At 40.4% G+C, this 26735-nt stretch overlaps 2 protein-coding genes across 2 annotated transcripts in view; one reads left to right on the top strand and one right to left on the bottom strand.

Moving 5' to 3' along the window:
- Nucleotides 1-26735, bottom strand: part of LOC135711703 (SET domain-containing protein SmydA-8-like) — a 41213-nt gene that overhangs the window by 2549 nt on the left and 11929 nt on the right. The gene's annotated exons all lie outside the window — the stretch shown is intronic.
- LOC135711607 (uncharacterized) lies at nt 17012-26659 on the top strand. The gene is made up of 7 exons (XM_065234477.1): nt 17012-17023; nt 17083-17245; nt 18034-18201; nt 18448-18666; nt 21751-22187; nt 22248-22843; nt 26641-26659. Exons 1-7 carry the CDS (start codon nt 17012-17014, stop codon nt 26657-26659), a joined length of 1614 nt encoding a protein of 537 aa, XP_065090549.1.

Here is a 26735-nt window from a genome sequence, read left to right as displayed (position 1 = left end):
CGTATGTATCGCTAATGATCATTAGCTTCTACTATACAATGCAGGAAAAATGTTACTTGATAACTGTTTCTTCAAAACTAGGTCGTTTTAAAATTAACCTTAATTTTTTGCCATTCATCTCGTGAATCAAACTCACGGGATGAAAAATAATCTAAATAATGAAAAACTGTCAAAGCCAGTGTTGCTAGAAATCACCTACACGCTATTTCAAAACTACCCTAATTTGGTTATAATCCACCCAGATCGGTCAAAGCTGAACCTACCCAAAAATGGGTAAACATGCATTTACCCTACCTTTGACATTTGATAACAGGGTAAACTTTACCCATTTTAATATAAATCAGTTCAAATGACCGCTACAGTAGCTGTATCAAACAACCTCACCCGACTAGCTCCCTTTGATTGTTGAGGTCGTATTGTTGGAAAAAATATATAACTATACGGAATTCGACATTGAAATATTGAGATTTGATTTTAAATGAGTTGTATAAATTAGGAACAACAACAAGCATTTGGCATCGAGAAAAATAACGCGGAATATCTCGATAACCTAGAATTAGGACAATGTTCAAAGTCCAGAAACTAACAATATACTTGCTAACTATAGCTGCTGGTAGCATTCACCATGAAATAAGTTCCATATATATAATTTTTTTAGCATCAGATTTATATATTTTGAGCATTAAAACTTTCACTGGCAGCGCAACAATCTCCCTTTTATACCTGCGCCATTTTTTACAAAGAGAAAATTTCTATTAGAACTATTTACCCAGAAGCTGGGTAGATTATACTCATCAGAACAAAACTAGTTTACCCAGATTTTGACAGCCCCTTACTGGATATAAGAATGGGTGCCATCCACCAAGTCACTGGGTAGATTCAGAATAGCGTGTAGGCATAAGCTGCCAAGGCAGTTTGTTTTGAATCCACTCCTCTCTTACACAGAAAAACAAAACTACCCACCGCTTGGGTTTTTTAAACTCAAATTTGAGTTATTTGACCTCTGCCCGTTTCATTTCCTCTCGCTATTGTTGTCAAAAATAGAACGAAAGATTCGACTCAACCGTCTAGTTCCGTACGAGAAGCCAAAATTGAGTAATATGCGATATACCCAAATTTGAGTTAATTGAACTTAATTTTGGGTAGAAAAAATTGAAAATAACTTAGCGATGGGTAATTTGTTTTGCCGTGCTTAAATGCAAACTACTTTGAGCCGGTTTACCCAAATTTGGCTTATCGTACGGAACATGGGAGATGAGTGAAAAGAACTTAATTTTGGGTTGTTTTGAATTTCTGTGTACACTAGACCCTCTCTATGAAAAACTCAGGCGTAACATTTTAAAACGGCACAAAAGCTTTTGTAAACCAACTTTTTAAGGCCCTTTACACGCGAACCGAAGTACGCTCATGAGCACTCATACATCTAGTTTTCAATGGAAATCCTATTTATTAGTGTTCATTGCAAGACAATATTACTTGCTATACACGCTTATTCTGGTCAACTCAAAATTGAGTCGAATGTACTCATCTCAGCGGCAAGTAGGGCTACTCAAAATTGAGTAGCCTTATGTTGACTCACTTTTGAGTAAACGACGTTCTCAAGCAGACTGATTAAAATCCACTCAGCGATATTTTCAGTTGCGGGGGGGGGGGGTTTTGTTTTGATTTTGTTTTGTTTTGGAAATGAAAATTGTCTGCTCCGGATTCATTATACCGGAGCAGAAAATGGTTCAACACCATTGCCCTAAGCAATTTCTTCTTACCTGAAGGAACTTTCGCTCATTTTGAGTGAAACATTAAGGCTCTGAACCATTTGGTGGATTATTTTAACTTTTGGTTAAAATTTGACAGATGGAAAGTTATCGATGAACCCTGCTATCCGAGCATGGTTATTTCTGACAGACAAGAAGTTAAATTTGACAACGGTGGGTCGAAAACCGGTCGATCGACAACACGGGGATTTTCGAACATAGAAAATAACTTTCGAAATGTCACTTTTAACCACAAGTTAATTTTAACTCGGCAAATGGTTCACAGCCTAACCCGTTTTCTAGGACGTTTCCTCCAACATGGTTGACATTTTTATCTTAGTCCAGGATTTTGCTGCCTGAGTGGCTTTTACTCAGTTTATCATTTCTCGTTTACTCAATTTTTGACAACTCAATACATCGGACGAAAGTGAGTACGATCGACTCACCCGGTGAGTAAACTGAAGTTAGCGTGTAAGCCATAGTCTGTACGGGTATTAGCACCGACAAACCGACATGAAACTAAGCTTAACTCTTGATCGAGAATCCATAACGGCATATTCAAATGTGCAGCGATCCCATCTGTCAAAACCATAGAAATTTTCTATTTACACGGATAGAAATCTCCTTATACTTTTTGGCAAATTTCTATTGCTGATTATTCATAAAACTGTATAAGTCAACTTATAAGCAGACGCCTTGCAAAAAGTTAATGAAGATCATGTGTCAAATGAAATGTATAAGCGGTCACACATACCTTTTATGCATTATTATAGGACCTATGTGGTTTGTCTTATGGAATGTATAAGGCTGATGTTTTGGCAAAAATGTATAAGTGAAACACATGAATAAAATAATTGATTTTCGTTTCGTGTAGATAAAAATAATTAGATTAGACACGAACCAACTCATACATTTTGCATGCGTGTTCGTGGCTAGGATACCTAATTTCCGCAAACACGGCCACTGATGTTAGTTTTGTGCTTTGATCTTCTGATTCTGATTTGATGGCATTCTGTATGGTCATTCATGTCGGTTTGTCGGTGGTATTAGAGCAACCGTACCAGTGAGAAAATAAGGTACATTTACCAACCTCTACCATAACGCTACTTGCTACTTGGAGTTCTCAAATTTAGCAACACGATAGCAACATAGAGGTAACTCTAAAGCTGAGTTTAGACAGGGTAAGTCAATTGATCAAGTCAGTTGAATTCAACTGACTTGAACGCGAATTGAACGTGTAAACCATGTCATTCAACTGACTTGATCAACTCACATGAATTAAAAAAAGTTGAACCAGGCTCAACTTTTCAAGCCAATTGGCGTTGACGGCACCGTCGAAAAATTTGCTCTTTCAGCAAATATAGACAGTTTCTTATGGGAATTTTCGGTGGAGAGAAAGGATAGTACAAAGTCCGCCATGTTTCACGCACAGTCTGACGTTTACTTATGGATTTTCTCATAGGAGTAAAGAGCTACAGAGTCGCCGTCAACGCCAATTGAATTCAACTGAGTTGATCATTTGACTTGCCTAGTCTAAACCCAGCATAAGACTAGAAGGTGCCGAAGAAACGTGCTCAACTTTTTGGCTCAGCTCTGGTACTCTCTTCGGTCTCAAGCTAATCGATTCACCCCTCGAAGCACAGGAAAATCCACTAACCCCTCATTTTATCTGTCAAACTTTCATAACGAATCAAAACAAACATTTTGCAGCACTAGAATTTCGACTAGAATGGGGTACCGTAATCGTTTTCTTGGGACCAATAGGCTAGTCAAGTAGTGAGCCAATTTAAAATCGTTAGTTTTGTATTGATTTTTGGTACACACACAAAATTATCGTCAATTAAATTGAAAAAAAACATTGGTTGAATTAAAAGTTTACGTTGGTTCTTTTTGGTAGAAAGTCTTTAGCATTCAAAACAAAAGTCAGCCAACTGTCAATTCAAAAATAACTCGTTTTTTTACTTTTAAAAGTAAAAACTTTCAAATCGAATTGTAGAACTGTCAATATAAAAACCCATGTTTTTTTTAAATATACTCACGAAAGGATTTAATTTAAAACATGGGCATTTTTATATATTATAACGATGTATTTTTTCATCTCAAATATGAATTATTTTTAATTCGACTGCTATATGCTTTGAAAAAAAAACAATAGAAATATTTTATTTAATATATTTTCGTTTATTTATATTTTTGATGATGACTGAAAGGGCACTGCATTGTGGAATCTTCCATGGGTAGCTTTTTACGCAAATGATACAGTTGGTGATGGTGATGGTGGGAGTAGCCTTCCTTTCCGGCAAGACTGACGAGGCTGCTCAAAACACATAAATTAGTAAAATCGGAAGCAAGCTCGAAAGTATTCGAAAATTTCATCAACCTACCTCCAAATCCTGTAACTGGAATCGAGACTGGAATATCCTTCCGATCCTTCCACTCGATAGCGTCTGACGAGAAACAAGCGCGCCGGCGGATGAAAATGTGGGAAACGTGAAGAAACTGCTGCTGTTCATGTTAGCTGCTGGTCGATTTGTACCTTCCTTAAAAGTTGTCCTAGCTCGCTATTCTACTATCTATATGCAATTTTCACACTGCCGTACTCTAACGGAACTATCAACTCTATACTTTCATCTACTTCATCTATCGTATAAAAATTACCACTACAGTCTGTAATTTGAAATTAGCATCTTCAACTATGCTGGTCTCGTTTGTTTTTACATGTCCATTTTGGCGGGAAACGGTGGCCCAGTACTGTCAAAAACTTTGCAATGAAGAGGTTTTTGACAGTTTTTCGACTTTTATTCTACACGGCGAATGAGAACGACTCAAATTTGAGTTTAGTTCACTCATAATCGCCAAAAGTGCAGGAACTCAGCGATGAGTTAATTTGCCCAGGCTTTTCCAGGATTTTCCAGGGGAAAATTCCTGAATTTGAGAAAAGTAAAGATTGGATTCACTCAGTCTATTGGTACTACTCCGAGACTGAATAAAATTTTCGTCAATTTCCTCATTTTCCGGCAGATTTAATAGGTTTTCCACAGGAAACCATGAGACAAATTTTACTCATAGCTGAGTTCCTGCACTTTTGGCGATTATGAGTGAACTAAACTCAAATTTGAGTCGTTGTGTGTAAAAAATACACTTTTAAAATTAAAAGCCGAAAGTGAAAGAAACACTTTTAAACCAAAAAATATGTTTTTTTTGAAAATTTTCATAGTTAAAACTACGAAATTTGGAAAACTTTTAATTTGATCAGGCATTATTTTTATAGCAACAATTTTTGTTTTTTTGTGTGTAGCAACGCATCGGTAGGTTGATATTTTGAACAAACGTTAAAAGTTTGTTTTGCTTTCTATTTTTATCGAGTTTGTTGGAATTTACTGCTGTGAATTTAGGGTAGAGCGCTACTTCGTCGTAATCGCCCATTTCCGTTCTATCGATCAGAAAAGATCAATAATATATCAATTACCGTACACAAATTAATAATAGGTTTGTTCCGATGTGCTAGTTCATTAGCTATAACATAAATCCTATAAGAGCGCATTGTATGAATATTTACGCTGATTGTTCTCAAAACTAGAGTCGGTGTATAATGAGTCACGCCAAGAGTGAAGCCAAGTCTACCTATTGAACTGTCAAACCGGCTACCTATCGTGCAAAGTAAACAAGCATTACGATGCTATGAAAGGTCCACAAAAGGTATTGCAATTAAATATAAAATATAATCGAAGAAATGATCATATACACGCAGTGAGCATTACATTTGTCATGCGATACGTTTTGTAATGATCAATAATGACAATTTCTACTATTTTCCTTTAAGATAATTCGACAAAATCACTGATATAATGATTTACTACAGCCGTTAATTTTTTTCCTCGCTAGAAGTCATTTGAAGTTGATGCAGAAGTCCTCTGTTGCCAAGTGAAAAGAAAAGGAATCTTTCGAAAACCGTGATGCGAGTTCAACTGTTTTTCTCTTGGCGTGACTCATTATACACCGACTCTACTCAAAACAAAAGAAGCGCTCCTAGCGAATCCCCTTTTTCTACGTTTATCCGTAGGACGAAGAAAATCTTATGGCGATTGAAACGCGTTTGGACAAAATTGAAACTCGTAGGACGAATTTAGAATCAAGAAGCAGTATTAGATTTTAAACAATATCTCAACAATGAGTGACTCTTTATCAAATCTAACGGTACGCCATCATTGACAGCAAGCTTGCAAATGCTCATTACAGCTAAAATGCTATTTTTCGGATTTATGAAGCTATGAAATGTTTTAATGATAATTCTTATTTATAAGATGCAAGAAGAGCAGGTAAAGTGTGTATATGATACATAAAACCTGTCAATTTAGCTTTCAGAGGGTCACAATAGCGATTAGCTGTAACGATGAGCAACGTGATGAGCGAGCAATCAACGATCATACCATCGCTAGCTGTGACCTTCTGAAAGCAAAATTGACAAAATTTTTATACTTTGACCAACTTCTGGCAACTCTGTTCGTATAGATACATCTACGTTCTAACTGCTGATAAATTTTCGTCTTTTTATGGTTGTCAATCATCGTCTTTGTTGCATTACTTGAACATCCCTACAGAGTATGTGCACCCCTTCTGGGTTGTCATTCATTCTCTTGCCTCTCACTTCATTCATGCTTTTGTTGATTCATTGATAACTCTACTGCGTATGGAAGAGTACAGTTCGCTAGTGAATAAAGAGACTATTTGGTGTTACTAAACTAAATCTAGTGTGTTTTATTAAAATAGAACATGGTGTCAGAAGTTACCGTGTGCTTCAAGTGAAAATTCGCGTCATTATCGAAATCGCGAATCGGAAATCGGTCCGGGGAAAATCGTTCTCAAGTCGCGTCGTGTCAGCGGCCATTTTGTATTTTTCGGTCGGGATCGGGAGTGAAGAGTGATTCGCTTAAAAATGGATGCAAATCAAATGAAAATGTTGTTGGAGCAACAAATGCAGATGTTTACGAAGATGATGGAGGGAATGCAAGCGACGCAGAATCAGGCTCAAGCGATGCAGCGGCCAAGTGCGTCGAATGTGCAGGTTCCGCAACCATCGCCGCTAGCAGTGGAAGGCGACATGCAGGAAAACATGGATTTTTTTGAGAAAAGCTGGAAAGACTACGCTAAGGCCATTGGTATGGATCGGTGGCCGCCAGAAGAAAACCCACAGAAGGTAAGCTTCTTGCTGTCGGTCATAGGAGAGCCGGCAAGGAAAAAATACTTCAACTTCGAGTTGACAGCAGCGGAAGGTGCAGATCCGGAGGCCACATTGGCCGCCATACGAGAGAAGGTTGTTGCGAAGAGGAATGTCATAGTGGACCGGCTCGACTTTTTCTCTACGACACAGCAGACTCGAGAATCAATCGACGATTATGCCTCTCGTCTCAAGACTCTGGCAAAAATGGCTAAACTCGGAGTGCTAGAGACGGACCTTATCGCATATAAGGTGGTCACGTCCAACAAGTGGCCAAGTATGCGATCAAAAATGTTAAGCATTGCAGACATAACATTGACGAAAGCGATAGACATGTGTCGAGCGGAGGAGATCACGACTAAGCGGTCCCAGGAACTTTCAGTTTTCTATCCGGAAGTAGAGGTGAACAAAGTCGCGAAAGCTAAGTTCCGTTCCAAGCCTCAATCACAGCGGTGCAAGTTCTGCGGAGACCGTCATGACTTCTCTAAAGGTTCCTGTCCCGCTCTTGGTAAGCGGTGCCATAGGTGCAACGGAAGGAACCATTTCGGAAAGGTATGCAAGGCCAGCAACAGATTCCAGAACAGGAAGTCTCGTAGGGTGAAGGAGGTGAAGGACGAAAGCACTGATTCGGAGGAGCAAGCACTTTCTTGCAATGAAGGTTCATCGGAAGCAAGCGAGGACGAATACGAAATCGGCAAGATTTTCGATAATTCATCGAAAGGAGGTGGCGTGATGGCTGAGTTGGATCTCAACTTTGATAACAAGTGGAAGTCAGTGATTTGCGAAGTGGACACCGGAGCTAATACCAGCCTGATTGGCCATAATTGGTTGGTCAAACTCACAGGAGAGGAAACCCCGCAGATGATGCCGTCGACGTACAAGCTCCAAAGCTTCGGTGGGAATCCCATCAAAGTGCTTGGGGAAGTGAAGATACCGTGCCGTCGGATGAAGCGTCGATACCGATTGGTTCTGCAAGTTGTGGACGTGGACCATTGCCCCCTACTGTCGGCAAAGGCATCACGTGTTCTGGGCTTCGTCAAGTTCTGCAAATCGGTCACATTCGGTAAGTCTGATGAAGCAAATTCGCCAAACTTGTTGAATGTTCACAGGATCGAAGCGGAGAAGATTATCCAAGGCCACAAAGGAATCTTTTCTGGTTACGGAAAATTTGAAGGTCAAGTATCGTTGGAGGTAGACCATTCTGTTACACCTTCAATCCAACCTCCTCGTCGTGTTCCGATCGCCCTGAGAAGCAAGTTGAAGAACGAATTGGAATCATTGGAGAAGGAGGGAATGATCGTGAAGGAAGCCAGGCATACCGATTGGGTCAGCAACATTGTGATTGTGCAACGGGGTGACCCGGAATCTTCAAGCATCAGAATCTGTCTTGATCCTATTCCACTCAACAAGGCGCTGAAGAGACCGAACCTACAGTTTGCTACACTGGATGAAATTCTTCCTGAGCTGGGCAAGGCGAAGGTGTTTTCTACTGCGGACGCCAAGAAAGGGTTTTGGCACGTAGAGCTCGACGAACCCAGCAGCAAGCTTACAACATTTTGGACTCCTTTCGGTCGGTATCGTTGGACTAGGCTGCCTTTTGGTATCGCATCAGCTCCTGAAATCTTCCAGACGAAGCTGCAGGAGGTTATCCAGGGTCCCGAAGGAGTCGAATGTTTGGCAGACGATTTGCTGATATTTGGAGTTGGGGAAACTTTGCAAGAAGCGCTCATTAACCACAACAGATGCTTGAAGAATCTTCTAATTCGCCTGGAAGAGCACAACGTAAAACTGAACAAAACGAAGCTCAAGCTCTGCCAAACGTCTGTGAAATTCTTCGGACATGTCCTGTCAAGCAAAGGTCTTCTACCAGATGAGTCGAAGGTTGCTACGATCCAAAATTTTCCTACACCTCTCAACCGGAAGGAAATACACCGTTTTATTGGAATGGTGAACTATTTGGGCAGATTTATTCCAAATCTTAGCAGCAACCTGACAAACCTTCGTAAGCTGATTTCAGATGAAGTTCCCTGGCGCTGGACGAATATTGAGGTGGAAGAGTTCAACCGAGTAAAGGGCTTGGTTGCAGACGTTGGAACCTTGCAGTACTATAACCCAAGAAAACCATTGACCATTGAATGCGATGCAAGTTGCTTTGGATTGGGAGTTGCTGTCTACCAGGATGAAGGAATAATAGGCTATGCCTCAAGGACGTTGACTGCGACTGAACGAAACTACGCGCAGATTGAGAAGGAGCTGTTGGCGATTCTGTTTGCGTGTGTTCGTTTCGACCAACTTGTGGTTGGAAATCCGAAAACGATTGTGAAGACCGATCATAAGCCCTTGATCAGCATTTTCCGGAAGCCTTTGTTGTCTGCTCCAAGAAGATTGCAACATATGCTGCTCAACCTACAACGTTACAATTTGGTAATTGAGTTCGTCACAGGAAAGGAAAATGTTGTGGCTGATGCGCTATCCCGTGCACCGTTCGATGACAAGGCAGTGAAAGACGAATATAACAAGATGCACATTTACAAAGTGTTTGATGATGTCGAAGGGTTGGAGCTTACGAAGTTTCTTAACATATCGGACAGTTGCCTGAACGAGATCATGGATGAAACGGTGAGGGATCCTTGTATGCAGAGCATCATCACTTTTGTTCAGCAAGGTTGGCCTGGAACGGCTGATAAAGTACCAGATGGACTCCGTGTGTATTTCGGGTATCGGGATGAGATATCAGTACAGGATGGAATCGTTTTTCGACATGATCGCATTCTTGTTCCACATGCTTTGCGAAGAGAGATGATCGAAAAGTGTCACGTTAGTCACAATGGGAGTGAAGCGACTCTCAAGTTGGCTAGAGCAAACCTGTTTTGGCCAGGCATGAGCAGTCAAATCAAGGATGTCGTGAAAGGTTGTCCGGTTTGCGCAAAATTTGCTTCGTCGCAGCCGAATCCACCCATGATGAGTCATCAAATTCCCCTGTATCCGTTCCAGTTGATCTCGATGGATGTTTTCTTCAGTGAGTTCCGTGGTCGCAATCAGAAGTTCCTGGTCACCGTCGACCACTATTCAGATTTCTTTGAGGTGGATATCCTAAAGGATCTGACACCGGAATCGGTTATAGCAGCTTGCAGTAGAAATTTCGCTCGACATGGAAAACCACAAACCTTGTTGACCGACAATGGAACGAACTTCCTCAACCAGAAAATGAGGAAGTTTGCAACGGAATGGGACATCAAACACATCACTTCGGCTCCTCATCATCAGCAGGCTAACGGGAAATCGGAGGCAGCCGTGAAGATTGCAAAGCGCTTACTGAAGAAATCGGAGGAAACCGGAACGGACTTCTGGTATGCACTTTTGCATTGGAGGAACATCCCGAATAAGATTAGCTCTAGTCCTGCTGCTCGTTTGTTTTCTCGTTCTACACGTTGTGGAATACCAACATCCGGGGCGAATCTTATGCCGAAAGTTGTCGAACATGTTCCTGAAGCAATCGAGGAGAACAGAAGGAAGATTAAATTGAATTACGACAGAAAAACAAGAAACCTACCTGACCTACAGACTGGATCACCCGTTTATGTGCAGATGAATCCGGAAATTTCAAAACAGTGGACGCCGGGAACCGTTGCCAATCGCCTCAGTGATCGGTCTTACACCGTGAATGTGAATGGCAGCAACTATCGTCGGAGTTTGATTCACTTGAAGCCGCGTAAGGAACCCGAATCGTCGGCAGAAAATTTAACAACAAACACAGTTCCAAAGCCATCGGAGGGAGAAAACGAAGAAGAAAATTGCAGTTATCCAGTTGACAGTTCTCAATCAGTTCTCACCCAGAATTCTCACAACAAGTCACCAGCTCAGGCAGTGGTGCCAGTTTCGACTTCGCCGATTCTACCGATCGCAGCGCCTCGTATGTGTCAGTCACCGAAGCCTAAGGAGAATTTGAATTCAGCATCCAGTTCCATCAACAGTCGTCCGAAACGGGTGTCTCGTATTCCAGAGAAGCTGATGGACTATGTTATTGAGTACAAGTGATGTTTTGTTGAAACAGGGAGGATGTTGCATTACTTGAACATCCCTACAGAGTATGTGCACCCCTTCTGGGTTGTCATTCATTCTCTTGCCTCTCACTTCATTCATGCTTTTGTTGATTCATTGATAACTCTACTGCGTATGGAAGAGTACAGTTCGCTAGTGAATAAAGAGACTATTTGGTGTTACTAAACTAAATCTAGTGTGTTTTATTAAAATAGAACAGTCTTCATTTGTTATTTCCTTTCCGTTTGATCATTTCGGTGTCCCATTGCAAAGCGTCGGTGGAAGATCGTATATTTATTGCGTGTAAAGTGCTTCAAAGTGGTGTGTGCATAGCAGTGATTTTGATTGAGCATATAAACAATTTCCTACTACAACCCACGCAATTTTTTTTCGCTCAAAGCGACATCTGCTAGTGTATGGCAAAGTCAAGGATTGCTTGCAAGTTCTGCATAACAGCATACAAGTTCATTGTCACTCCATCAAGCTTTAAGTGGATCTAATCTGCATAAACGTAGGCGCATTACTATGGCAAAGCAATGTTCCAAATGCTCTGATGCTATCACCGGCATCGATTATGTTGTTTGTCGCGGTTATTGTGGTGCAATCTTCCACATGAATACGTGTTCAGTTGTGACACGTGCACTGCAATCCTACTTCACGACGAACAAGAAAAATCCCTTTTGGATGTGCGACAAGTGTGCTGAGCTGTTTGAAAATTCACACTTCCGTTCTATTTCGGCTAAAGCTGACCAGACATCACCACTAAACTCACTCACCACTGCAATTACGGAGCTGCGTGCTGAGATCAAGCAGATAAACTCGAAGCCTAATGTTGGTTTTTCTCCAGCTGTCAATTGGCCCACAGTAACACAACGAAGGCCCAACAAAAGATCACTCGATATTAGCGCAGGAGCACGACCCACGGAAAACTGTCGTGTAGGTAGTAAGCAGCCGTTAGATAATGTCGTGTCGGTACCTGTCTTTAAGAACGAGGATCAGAAATTCTGGTTGTATCTCTCCAGAATTAGACCAGATGTTGGAGTTGAAGCTGTATCGGCTATGGTCAAAGCCAATCTCAATGTCGACAGTGATCCTGCTGTGATAAAACTGATTCCAAAAGACAAGGATATCACAACTCTTTCATTTGTGTCCTTCAAAGTTGGTCTTGATCCATCGTTGAAATCTAAGGCTTTGGATCCAGAAACTTGGCCTGAGGGTGTGTTATTCCGGGAGTTTGAAGATTACGGATCCCAAAAATTTCGGGTTCCTTTGAAGTACCGGAAACCAATAACACCGTTGCTGCCAGTTCAAACATCTTCTCCAGCCACTCCTGTAATGGACTTGAGTTAATTTGCTTCATCCCGGGACGCACTAGCTTGAGCATTTCGGAAGCCCCTGATCCCCCCATCACAGTCGAGCCATTCCTGCCAGCGTTCAGCAGTCGTCCTGGTCCTGTATTTGGGTGTGGAGAAGGGGTCTTCCAATCCGCTACTACAGGCAAGTACGCATTCATTAATGAAAATGTTGTACCTGATACGTTCGACGCTTCCAGTCAATCACTTCCCGCTCGTCTCTCATCATCTGGACCAACCGTTCCGGCTCCGGGATGCACGCCTGTAAGCCTCATGGAAGCCCCTGATCCCCTCATCACAGTCGAGCCACTCCTGCCAGCGTTCAGCAGACATCCCGGTCCTGTGTATGAGAATGGAGCAGGGGTCTTCCAAGCCACTACTACAGGCAAGTATGTATTCAATATCGAAAATGATATACCTGATACTTCCGACGTTTCCAGTCAACCACTTCACGATCGTTTTTCACCATCTGTATCAATTGTTCCGGCTCCGGGATGCACGCCTGCCATCCTCATGGAAGCCCCTAATCCCCTCATTACAGTCGAGCCACTTTCAGCAGTCATCCCGGTCCTGTGTATGAGAATGGAGAAGGGGTCTTCCAAACCGTCATCGCAGGCAAGTATACACACATTTGGAATACTTCTCCTCCAGTAATGTCCATCGCTTCTAGCTGCCACACTCCAACCGAAGCTATTGAAATTGTTGAAACATCTCTGACCGAAGCTGTTGCAACAAGCGTCGTTTCACCCAGCATGCCAACATACCATCTAGTGTCGCATCTCGAAGTGCCCATCGCAACGAAGCGTGTTTCAGATCGCATGTTTTCTGTGTACTACCAGAATGTCAGGGGTTTGCGCACAAAAATTGCTCAGCTGCGTTTGCTGTTGTCCAGTTGTGATTATGACGTACTTGTCTTTACGGAAACATGGCTCCGTGCAGATATTGATAGCTGTGAAATCTCGTCTGATTACGTTTTGTTCCGTTGTGATCGCAATGAATTGACCAGTTGCCATTTGCGGGGTGGTGGAGTGCTGATTGCGGTTAAGAACACACTGGAGTGTGAATCTGTTTCGATGGCTAACTGTAATGAACTAGAACAAATCGCAGTTTGCATAAAGTCACAACTTCGTTCGCTTTACGTAGTTGCTATCTATCTCCCACCTAATTCGAGTACCGAGTTATATACTGCTCATGCTAATGCAGTGCAACTTGTTGCAGATCGTCTATCGGAGTTTGACATAATCTTGTCGGTTGGCGATTTCAACCTTCCTAATTTGCGATGGCATCTTGACGAGGACATTAATGGATTCATTCCTTCGAATGTATCTATTGATACTGAGTTGAACTTTACAGAAGCAATGTTTGCCAATGGGTTGAGACAGATTAATAGTTTCGTCAACACAAATGGCAGACTGCTGGACCTTGTTTTTACCAATCTACCGGAATATCTTGACCTGATTGCACCATCTACTCCGCTGTTGCCTATAGATAACCATCACACACCAGTTATTTTACTACTTGACGAGAGTGACGCACCAACACTACTTGACGATCATGATCATTGTTTCAAATTTGACTATTCGGCATGCGACTTTGACTTGTTGAACTCTACTTTTATGGATATTGAGTGGGAACGATTATCGAATAATGGTACGGTAGATCAGATGCTATCAGCTTTTTACGAATCTCTCTCAGAAGTTATCAACCGTCATGTACCTCGAAAAAGACAAAAATCGATATCTGTTTTCAACCAACCGTGGTGGACTCCTGAGCTACGTAACCTTCGTAACAATGTACGTAAGATGCGCAACCGATATTTCCTTACAAAAACTGGGTCTGACAAAGCTAGACTCCGTGAGCTTGAGTTGGAGTACAAAGTCATTCTTTCTGCAACACATGAAAACTATTTGCTCAGTATTCAGTCAACCGTCAAGCAAAATCCTTCACGCTTCTGGGACTTCATCAAGAAACGGAAAGCTGGAAATGGAATCCCTGGCTCAGTCAACTTCGATGGAACTACTTCTCGGTCAAGCTCAGAAGCAGCCAATCTTTTTGCTACTTTCTTCGAGAGCGTGTTTAGTAAAGCATCACCCGTGCAACGTCAAAACTGTTTTGAACAGATACCGTCCCATAACATTAATCTACCGTGTATACAGTTTTCTCCAGACGAAGTACAGAAAGTTCTCGATGAGCTTGATTCAAAGAAAGGACCCGGAACAGACAGCTTGCCTCCTGTGTTTTTGAAGAACTGCGCCGCTACGCTGGCGACGCCCATCGCTGCTGTTTTCAACCGTTCGCTCCAAGACAGAACGTTCCCAAATGCATGGAAAATGGCGTCCATAGTACCGATCCATAAATCCGGAAGCTACAAGTGTGTCACCAATTATCGAGGTGTATCCATACTTTGTAGTCTCAGTAAGGTATTTGAGAAACTGATCCACACCGTTTTGTACAGAGCTGCTGCACCGATCATCTCCAACAGTCAGCACGGCTTTATGAAGCATCGTTCAACAACATCGAACTTAATGTGTTATGTATCAGCGATATTCCGTAGCTTAGAATCGAAGCAACAAGTGGATTCGGTTTATGTTGATTTTGCGAAAGCGTTTGATACAGTACCGCACAATCTCATCGCTGCCAAAATGAACCACATTGGATTTCCGACATGGATCACTGAATGGCTCTATTCATACCTGTCTAATCGCAATGCTTTCGTGATGGTGAATTCCGCACGCTCCAGGACTTTCAACATACCATCTGGCGTGCCATAAGGCAGTGTTCTCGGTCCTCTTATTTTTATCATTTATGTTAATGACCTGTGTGACATGCTCTCATCATCCAAACTTTCTTTTGCCGATGATCTAAAATTTTTCCGTGTGATTGTTTCTCCCACTGACTGTGACGCGTTGCAAGAAGATATACATCGTGTGATAGTCTGGTGCGGTGACAACGGCATGCGCGTAAACAGCAAAAAGTGCAAAATAATATCCTTCACTCGCTGCAACAACGTTATTCACCATCAATATTACATGGGGCCGGATTCTCTAGAACGTGCAATTTCAATCTGTGATCTAGGCATTACGATCGATTCGAAGCTAAGGTTTAACGAACACATAAACATCGTAACTGCTAAAGCATATACCGTGCTTGGTTTTATTCGTCGTCATGCTTCTGGTTTCACCGATGTTTATTGTCTCAAGACGCTATTCTGCTCGCTGGTTCGCAGCATTTTAGAATATGCTTCCCCGGTTTGGTCTCCATTTTACGTTACGCATATCCTTGCGGTTGAAAGGGTTCAGAAAAGTTTTATAAGGTTTGCATTGCGTCAGCTCCCCTGGAATGATCCAGTCAATCTTCCAAGTTATCCCGACCGATGCAAGCTGATTGATTTGGAATCCCTCTCTGCCAGGCGTCTCAAATTGCAACGACTGTTTATCTTTGACCTCATAACAGGAAACGTGGACTGTCCTGAACTTCTGGAACTGATTCCATGGAATACTCCTCCTCGACGATTCCGTAATTCCCCGTTTCACAGAACGAACTTTGGATTCAATAATTGTTTTAATTCTTGTTTGCGTTCCTTTAATGATGTTTGTAGCGAGTTTGATTTTATTTTGACCAAACATGTGTTTAGTGCTAGAATAAGACGTTTAGATTAAATTAGGTTTTAAGTAATGAGTAATAAGTCGAAGATGGTGATCAAATAAATAAATAAATAAATATGTTTAGTATCACTTCTGCGTGAAGTCAACGATTTACATTGTTGAAAATGCTAATTTCAAATAAAAGACTGAAGTGGTTCCGTTTAGGGTACGGCAGTGTGAAAATTGCATATAGAGAGTAGAAAGCGAGCTATAGACATCTTTTAGGAAGGTACAAATCAGTTTTATCATCTCTCTTTACCAAGCTCCCCCTTTGGAGAGGGATGCCCCCTCGGCACCACTGGCAAAAAGAGATGATCACCGACGATGTGTTTGAAACAGAGTTTTCGATAAAAGTTGTAGTTAATCATAAAACCTTAAAAAACTTCATAAATCATTTAACGGAATTCTGTTGATGAAAAAAAATAGAGGCAAATGAATGTAAATGAATGCACGAAATTAATATAAATGATTTACCATGCCTGCCCTGGACTACACAGATAAAAATTTTGAATTTTAATTGTGATGTAAACATTCATTCACGTAGACTTGTATTTCATTTCACGCAACCGAGCAACTTGCAAACAATGTTGTTTACAAAGATGGGCTTTTGTAAACAATATTTGCTACATTGCATGAAATCTCGCGTCACTTTTCATAAGGTCCTAAGTAACAAATGTAAACAAATCGAGTTAATTGGTCCAAGCTATCACTCCTTAATCAATGTATGTAATGCAAAAACACCTATCCAGATAACCATCATTTAAGTAATAAAATCAGTAATCAACAAAAAGTCCAATGTACAGATTTGAATTTTGAGCGTTTGACTGCTACTTCAGACGTTTCAATCGTCTGACGTCTGAAGTGCCAAAATCTTCAAAACAATGAAAATCTGTACTTCGGTTGATTTGTTAGTGCGCTTTGTTTCGGATGTTTTCTGCGTTTTTCTGTAAAATTTGCCAGCCACTTATTAAAAATAACCTTTTTTAATGGAGGTGCACGCATTCGATGTGTTGCTTGGTAAGTATTTTTGTTAATTTTGTTGAAAAATGTTTTATTCAAAATGGTTATTCTTGTAGCCGCAGCAGATGCTTTGGAACAGAAAAAAGAAGAAAAAGAAGCCCACAAAAGTCGGAGCTACTTGTCGACTCCACGCCGTTCGCACGGCTGTGCTCTGGGACCCGGAGCTGATGTTGATGACCGAAATCATAAGCTATCATCCGATTCAGAACGGGAGCAAGTGTTCGATGAAAATCAAAACCATTTAACCTCTAGCTGGAGGATTTTGCACGGTGGTGGTCTGAAAACCAGGGCTAATACAGATCCTCGAAAAGATTACAGTCGCGTCGGTTTGAAAGAAATAACAAATCATCTTTCGATCGGTGATTTTAGAAGACGTGAAACTTCTCGAAGACACACTAATGGTAAGTCATTCAAAACTATACATTCTAGATTTATATAAGCAGTGTCGGTTTTTTTTCTTTATTACTGTGATTTTTAGCCGTAGACTAGTTCATCACGTCGGTGCCGGTGGTGTAGTGGTAAGCGTGATTACCTCTCACCCCAGAAGGCCTGGGTTCAATCCCAGTCGGCGCCGCCGGGATGTTCTGATGCATAACATCTCTGATCACGAAGGGAAGTTTTTTTTTTTTAGACTTTATTTGAGAGATTTTTAGCCTTAGGCTAGTTCATCTATCGGAAGGGAAGTAAAGCCGTTGGTCCCCGGTTCATGAGTTGATGGGTAGATAGGAGGTAGGGTCCAGATGTGGGAGCTGCCTTCCTGGTGTCGGGAGCATTGGTACTCAGTAGGGAAAACAAGATAGACGTGTAGAAAAGTAATGAGCATGGCATTAAACACAATATTAAATTTAATGTTTAATATCGTGTTTAATGCCATGGTCATTACTTCTCTACACGACGGAAAACAAATCAAAGAAAAATAAATGATTTCTGCAGTGCGGATGCTTCTGAATGCTGGTATGCAACTATGTAACCGATTCTAATAATGTGTATTTTTCTTTCATTTGTAGATTTGCATGAAAGCAATAGTCGGGAAGGCACTCGGCCGTCACCATCGGGACGAGAGAAAGCCTCCGACGTATACCGGAACTACTCGACTCGCGCAGATCTTTCTCTGTCGGCCCAATCAGATCGGGAGGAAGCCACCGACGAAAATTGGAACTACTTGGATACTTCCCGTAGTTTTCATGGTCATGTATTGGGACCATGGGCAAATCTCACTCATCCAGACATTTCCAATAGCCTCACAATCAGCGACCGCAATATCCGTCGTCCTTTTTCGAGAAACAGTAATGGTTAGTTTTTCAGAACTATGTTAACGTTTATGAGTGGGGGTACTTCCGCATAAACCCGAACCATTACTTGATTTTACTACGTAACTATGTAACCGATTCTAATAATGTGTATTTTTCTTTCATTTGTAGATTTGCATGAAAGCAATAGTCGGGAAGGCACTCTGCCGTCACCATCAGGACGAGAGGAAGCCACCGACGAATACCGGAACTACTCGACTGCGGGCCGGACTTTGCACGATTGTGTCCTGGAATCCCGGGCGAATGCCAGTCGCGCAGATCTTTCTCTGTCGGCCCAATCAGATCGGAAGGAAGCTACCGACGAAAATTGGAACTACTTGGATACTTCCCGTAGTTTTCACGGTCATATATTGGGACCATGGGCAAATCTCACTCATCCAGACATTTCCAATAGCCTCACAATCAGCGACCGCAATATCCGTCGTCCTTTTTCGAGAAGCAGTAATGGTTAGTTTTTCAGAACTATGTTAACGTTTATGAGTGGTGGTACTTCCGCATAAACCCGAACCATTACTTGATTTTACCAAAAATGGTCTATAATCCCTAATAAACTATAACTGAAATTGTAATAGAACTTTACATGAACGTTTGTGAGGTAAAGTTTTAAACTTATGGCTTGTTAAAAACCATTACCATTTTCGGTGATGTATCTATATTAGAACCGTTTAAAAAAAGGTATTGAGTATTTTTTACAGTAAATCATCGCCACTGAAACACTATCGCTATCTGGTAAGTACACTGTAATGGGTAGTATGCTCAACAGATGGCGGTATTGTGTAAACGTATACATATCACTTGGTAAACCTACTTTGGATCCAAGTCATATACCAATCGACTCAGCTCGACAAGATGTGTGTGTGTGTAACGAACTTTTTCGAAGACGTGTTTCTTGGCAACCACTGACCCAAATTGGACGCAAAAACTAACAAATGAAAGGTTTCATAGTCCCACCATAGAATGAAATTGAATACACAGACAAACAGACATAACTCATTGAATATTTCTCATTGTAAACCATCGTCGCTAAAACACTACCGCCATCCGTTGAGTATACTGTGATGGACACTACATTGAACAGATTACGGTAATGTGTAAACGTCAAACACAATGGAATTGACTATGCGCGCTTCAGGTGGTGGGACAACCAACTTAAAACATTTAAAATTACTGTAAAATGCGTGTTCGATGATGAACTTACGAGTGTTATGTCTGGTTGTCTGTGGTTTGATTATCAATCAACTGGTTCCGGAGATATGGACGAAACAAGATCTAAAAACACGGATTTGAGCCGCAACAAGTTCATGGTTGTGCCACAGACAAACAGACGTAACACTCGCAAGTTGTTCATCGAACAAGCATTTAACGGAAAATTTGAAAGTATCGTAGTTGGTAGTAACGACACATGTGGCGCGCATAGTAAATTCCCTTGCGTTTGACGTTTACACACTCCCGTCATCTGTTGAGCGTATGGCCCACCACAGTGTACTCAACAGGTGGCGGTAATGTTATTATTATTATTATTATTATTATTTGATATAATTCATCTGACACTTTTTTTTGTCTTAATGAATAACATAATGTAGGGTTCATACAAACATACATATATCATAATATACATATGTTTAAGCGACGATGTTTTACAGTGAGTAATATTCAATGACTTATGTCTGTTTGTCTGTGGTTGTACATCCATGAGACTAAATCTGTCCAGGAACGAATAAAACCTATCATGTGGCACATAGTGTAGCACGTCATAATACATGCGAATTTAAAAACCATACCAATGGAAGCCATTTGGACTGCCACTGGCCACATCCGGACATGTTTCCAGTGGCCAGTTTAATTAAGTAAGCCCACTATGGTTTGAGAACTTTAATGGTAATTGTTATGGTAGTAAGTCAACTTTATGTGAAATATATCGCGAATTGATACCAGCATAAACGCGAACTATAACTTGACCTTACCGACAATAATTAGAAAAAAAATATAATCCCTGCTAAACTTTAACTGAAATGGTTATGGAACTTTACATGAACGTTTGTGTGCTAAAGTTCTAACCTTAAGTATTATGGGTTTTTTGTAAGTGAACCTTACAAATAATGGGTTGTTAAGAACCATTACCATTCAAAATTCTTAACCATTACCATTAAAATTCTCAAACCATAAGTAATAAGTTTCTAATAAAGTTTTCTTTCCGAAAATGTATGGAGAAAACAAGAATTTTGAATGGTATTGGTTCACCTAAGAAAAAATAACCATAAACGAATGGTACCCCAAATGATTGAACTATTCCACAAATGGTTTGGATGATACCCCAAGTCATTAAGTAAATTGAATTGTTTTATTAGGGTCTTAACAAGCCATTATTTGTAAGGTTCTCTTCCAAAAAACCATAATACATAAGGATGAAACCGAAGACAACAAATCAAGAAGACTGGCAACTCTTCTACTTTTTCATACGAACGCTATGAGACAGGTACAATCACGTCATCTACCGCTCAAAGGTAAATGCTTCGAACGAATTTGATAGCAAAGATTACATCCTCAGACGAAGGGTTTGTGTATTTGCTCATTTTCTATGCGTTGCTTCCACTTTCACTCAAGCGCAGCGCTACTGTATCTGTCGCTTGGATTCTGGCAAAGTTGCCAGTCTTCTTGATTTGTTGTCTTCGATAAAACTTTATCTCACAAACGTTCATTTAATGTTCAATAACCATTTCAGTTGAAGTTTAGCATGGATTATAAACAATTTTTAACCTTTTTCGGTAAGGTCAAAATATGGTTCGCGTTTATGCGGGTACCCTTAAATTAATGATAAATAAATATATAAGGTTAAAACTTTATCAAATAAACGTTCCGTTACTATATCAGTTACAGTTTTCCAGGGATTATACACTATTTTTTGACATTTTAGGCAAAGTCAAGTTATAGTTCGCGTTTATGCGAGCTGTGTAACCGATACTTATCAAACAATTTTTCTTTTCTTTTCAGTTTTCAATGAAAGTTACAAATGGGAAGAAGCCCCATCGTTCCAACGCGTTGAAGCATCCACTCCTTTGAGTCATGTTTCGTTTGCTGTCAACCTTTCATGGGATGGAAATTGTTCACCATTAAATTTAGTGATCCCAAAAACGGATACGCCCAGCTTTACACGTCACGAGCGGTCATCAATGGTGCTTGATCTACGAGCTAAAAAAATTGAACCACAAAATGCGTCCCCGGAACCGACAACCGAAAAGAAGAGTGAAAATCACCTATCACTTCCACATCGATTGGTCAAACCGTTGAACTCTATCAAGCGGCATATGGTACCACATGATCACGATAAATATTGTAAAGTGAGGAAGAGTAGTGTTGACATTGATACTGATCAACCTAATCTGATTGAAAATAACTTGGAACTATCTGAACCAGAATCTGACAATGACTACACAGCGGATGACGACTGTGATCCAGAATGGATGCCAGATGGCGACGCTAGTCAGTTGAATGACTTATCGGTTTATGAATATTTTGAGAAATTTAAAAATAATGTCTTATCCGACCATGAATCTGGTGCTTCCTCTGCTGGCGAAGACGAGGTGGATGAAGAGCCTCTGGATAATAAGTCAAAGATGCGAAAGAGGAACCGGATTCTTAAAGAAAAAGGTTCGTCTTATAAAAGGATGGACGGAACTGTTGTCCAAGCCAGGCGGGTACAACCACCATGTGGATGCAAAATGCGGTGCTATGACAAATTTTCTGAATCTGTCCGACAAAATCTGCTATTAAAGCTGCTGACATTAACTCAATCCGGACAGAATCAGTTTTTGTCCAATCACATAGTCGTCATCAATACGGTTCGCCCTAAGGTAATAAATAAATAAAAATTCATCAAATTAATATTGAAACTTTTTCGTTAATTCATGTAGGTTCTAATTTCACGGCGTACTCGATCTCGGATTTATAGGTTACCGGGTGTTGGTGGTCCCGTAAAGGTTTGTAAACTTATGTTTATGGCTACATTTGACCTGAAGGACAGGAAAGTTCGTACTCTCGCCAACAAGCTTGTTTTGGGACAAGGGGTTGCTTCAGATGACATGAGGAAAGGCAATTGTTCTCGAAAACAAATTAGTCCTGAGCACGCCGACTACATCATTAAGCACATCAAGTCATTTCCGGCTGAAGAAAGCCACTACGGTCGCGAGAAATCATCAAGGCTCTACTTATCGTCTGATTTAAATGTCCAGCGTATGTATGAACTGTACCAGGACCAGTGTGGAGTGGATAATTTCATACCAGTTCATTACAATACCTATCGGCGTGCATTTAATACTCAAAATCTTAAGTTTCGAAAACCTAAGATTGATACATGTAACACATGCGACATGCTTAAGGTAGAGTTACAAGTAGAGAAAGACGAAGAAAAGCGGAAGGAAGTAATCGTTCGGAAGGAGGCACATCAACTCGAGGCTCAGCGAATCTACGACGAAAAAAGGGATGACAAGAAGCGGGCGGACCAGGATATGTCGGTGCGAACAATTTCATTCGATCTGCAAAAGCAACTTGCAACACCTTACCTGACATGCGGTCGAGCTTTCTATAGCCGGCAACTGTATACGTACAATCTAACGATATACGAGACTCAGATGGGTGCAAATATTCCAATGTGTTACCTATGGGATGAAACACGTGCCAAACGAGGCTCAAGAGAAATCGGGTCATGTTTGTGGAACTACTTTAAAGGATTACCGGCATGCGTGGAGGAAGTGATTATGTATAGCGATCGATGTTCTGGGCAGAACAATAACCGCACTGTTCTTTTTATTATGGCATACGTTACGGAATTAGCAGCAGCAGATGGTCGAAAGTTGTCAATATATCATAAGTTTATGGTCAGTGGCCATAGTCACATGGAGTGTGACACAGTCCACTCTGCAATTGAGCGGGCCAAAAAGAGAGTACAAGGGAATATTGAAACTCCTCACGATTGGAATTTGTTCATTTCGTCAATCCGACGATCTCCTCCAATCATCGTAAAAGATATGGAGCAGAGTAAGTTTTTCGATTTTTCGGTTCTTGAATCAAGGTATACAGTTCCAAAATGTACAAGTAACAACGAAGCATTCAGGTTTAAGGAAGCTCGAATATTCTGGTGTTCTTCAGAGTTTCCTGGAATGGTGCAATTTAAAAAGGATGTTGGTGACAAAGATTTCCAATGTATAAAACTGTTAACTTCGACGACTGTAATGCTTAAATATATTCAGTTGATACCAATATTAACAAAGCCAATAGTACTTCCCACTGCGAAACTGGAGGATTTACGACGACTTCTACCATTTGTATCACAAAAATGGTACTACGAAGCTTTCTTAAAAAACTTGGCTCCTCCTGGGCGGGGCAGAAAGTCAAAAGTCGCCGATTGCGACAACTTTGATGCTGATTTCGATTTTAAGTAAGTGACTAAACACCTAAATATCTAAAGAGTTGGGAGATACTTTTAGAGAAGAAACATTGTTTTTTGTTGTTGGAGGAGTTAAACTAAAGAAAAATGTTAAACTACTGCATTTAATTGTTTAAACTTTCATTGTTAAAAATAAAGCAAGTCAAAGTAAATTCTTAACTGTTTTTATTTGTTTTAAATCACAGATTTTGAAGAACATAAGTTGGGTCTAGAACACAATTAAACAACACACTACTTTCTTATATCTTTTTATGACAATACCGACCAAGAGCTGTTTCCCTTTCACACATTGGTTCTCATTTTCAGTTGACAGCAGTCTCCGGATATTTAACTCTACTAGGCTTATAGGTTCCACCGGCTCGGGCAAGTGTGAAAAATATCGTCCTTGTTGTCATCCGCTTGGTGTCCAAATCGGATTGGAAATCTTGGTAATAGCTAGAATGGTAGTTGCAGTCCTCGTACAACTCAGCAGTGTCTTCCGTTTTAATTACAATTTGCCAACGAAGAACTTTTCTGATAGTGGCACTCGTGATGTCCTCGATTGGCGGATACAAGTTGCTTCGAATACTGACCTTCATGCGATGAGTTGTTGAATAGCATGGGATTCTTGATTATAAAAGTGCTCTCCGGAGCATCACGTCTCTCATTTTAGTGATCCCCGGCATCTTCCTTAATGTTCACCAATGTTTCTTGTTGTATCTTCAGTCTCGAAGGCTCTTCAGGTGCTTGGACCACCTGCAGAATGTTTCCTGTAGTCAAACACACAGAACCAGACAAGTTACATTGGACGTTGATTGGCACCATTTGCTCAACACAATGTCGCACAATCCTCTAGAAGATTAAGTTCTTCTCCTCCGTAGAGATCTTCCTGGTGGGTGTCCTATGTAGGACACAATCGGTGCTTGGTGACTCACTCGAATCGATGGAACCGCTGTGTTGATATTTTTTCTCCTAAAAGTGATCGTTCATTTAAAATATGTGAAAGGGAAATACTTCGAATGGCAAACCTGTACACGCAATTCTCAAAATCGATAGGTTTGAAATGACGATTCCATATGGCACTCCACTTGGTCTGCATAAAATCGGGGCCCCGACCAGTAAACTGGATCCGTCGCTGAATCTATGAACACAACAGAGATGAAGTAAATTATTTTTTGTCCAGATTGAGTAAACACTTACTTGTGGAGCATACTTCATACGCTTTTCTGGTTCACTCAGATGATATTATCAACCAATCAAACATCAAAATACCTCAAAACTTAGAAAAAACAAACCGTCCAAAGTAACTGTCATTGAAACAAAACGTCCAATGTAACTTGTCCAAAGTACAGCATGACTTGTAAAAAAGTCCCATGTGAGTTTTTCTACGTTATATCACAATTTATTAAATCAAATTGGTTTTTTATCGATTCTATTGAATTTAGATCATTATTATTATCTTACCACGGTAATAAAATGAATGGAAATAGTTATATTTTAAAACAATTCTAAAAACAATCCGCCGATCTTCAACTTAATTTTTCTCAAAATGGAGGAATTGTTACTTCGGACCTTATGAAAAGTGACGCGAGAAATGTGTCAGAACTTCACATGATATATAATGAATACGTATATGATATGTGACGCTCCATTTATGTGCATCATATTGAACAGCAATTTACACTACTTTTTCGAACTGTGTAGATTTTCAGGATACAGTCACTTTGAAGAACTATTAAGAGAATTTTTGATTGGTTTTCCAAAACAACTTTGAGCAGATTTAAGAATAGATTCTAGAGATAAGGTATTTCAGAGAATACTTTCTAGTGAGCTTTAGGAAAATTTTGTAAGAGAATTTTTACTAGAACTCCCACGAGTGATTCCAGGAATCGTGAAAAATACCAAGTGAAGCGAATTTTGAGGGCATACTTCTGCGAAGATCTATTAGGAAATTCCGAGGTTAATTCCAACCATATTTCGAATGGAATTTCTCGAGAATTTTAATGAACATTCCATGCAATTTTCAAATGAATTTAGAGAAGAACTCCAAGATAATTCTGAGTAAGACAATGAAGACAATTCTCTGCGGAAGATTTTCTCCTGCCCGATTGGGTTAGCAGGGAAGGGGGATTACAAGTAAGCGCGTTTTCCCTTTTAAAAAATGTGATAAAAGTCCGAGTTTTCGTCTAATCGTGTTGGTGTCTTTGGTGCACTTATATGATGCAAGCAATGAGTGTTCCGAAGACACCAAAACGATTTACCGGAAGCTTGCACATCGCACTTTCTGCATTTTTGGAGCAGTTCAGTTTCAGATGCAATCAGCAATATCTACTACTATATACCTATACACAGAAACAAAATCCATTGGCAAAAATACTATATTGATGGTTTAAATTAAATACTCCCACCAATAGATTTGTGCAGAAACGAAATTCATTTAATTTGACTAATTTTTCTATCGAAACTACTATACCGTTTGAGTCAGCATAGTAGTTTTGACAGAATGGTAGTAAATTTGATTATATTTATAGTCAACTATACTGAAATCCTGGTAGATTTAACGGTATTAAGCGTAGTTATACTGAAAATAAGTGTTTTCTGCAAAATAGTATTCCTAACTATTATCTTTGTTTCAGTGTAGGACTAGTACTTTTCGACACTGGAAAACTAGGCCATTATGTTATTCAACATTCTTCTTCTCCTTCTTCGCATTGCAAACATATTGCTTATCGCAAATTAGCTTATTGCGTGCTCTCAACTTACTGTTCTAGATACAATCATACTCTATGCCCAGGGAAGTCAAGAAATTTTCCAACCCGAAAAGTTCCTAGACCGGACCGGGAATCGAACCCAGCCACCTCCCGCATGGTCTTGCTTTGTAGCTGTGCCTTTACCGACTGAGATAAGGGAGTAAACAATGTCGAAAAACCAAAAACAAACTTGATTCTTGGGAAATTTTTCAGATGAATAAATAAAC

Source organism: Ochlerotatus camptorhynchus, unplaced genomic scaffold, assembly GCF_037179485.1.
Source record: "Ochlerotatus camptorhynchus isolate MF236.1 unplaced genomic scaffold, CSIRO-AGI_Acam_v1.1 ptg000434l, whole genome shotgun sequence".
NCBI lineage: Eukaryota > Metazoa > Arthropoda > Insecta > Diptera > Culicidae > Ochlerotatus > Ochlerotatus camptorhynchus.
Note: the sequence above shows the minus strand (reverse complement) of the source record. Positions and strands in the feature narration are given on the sequence as shown.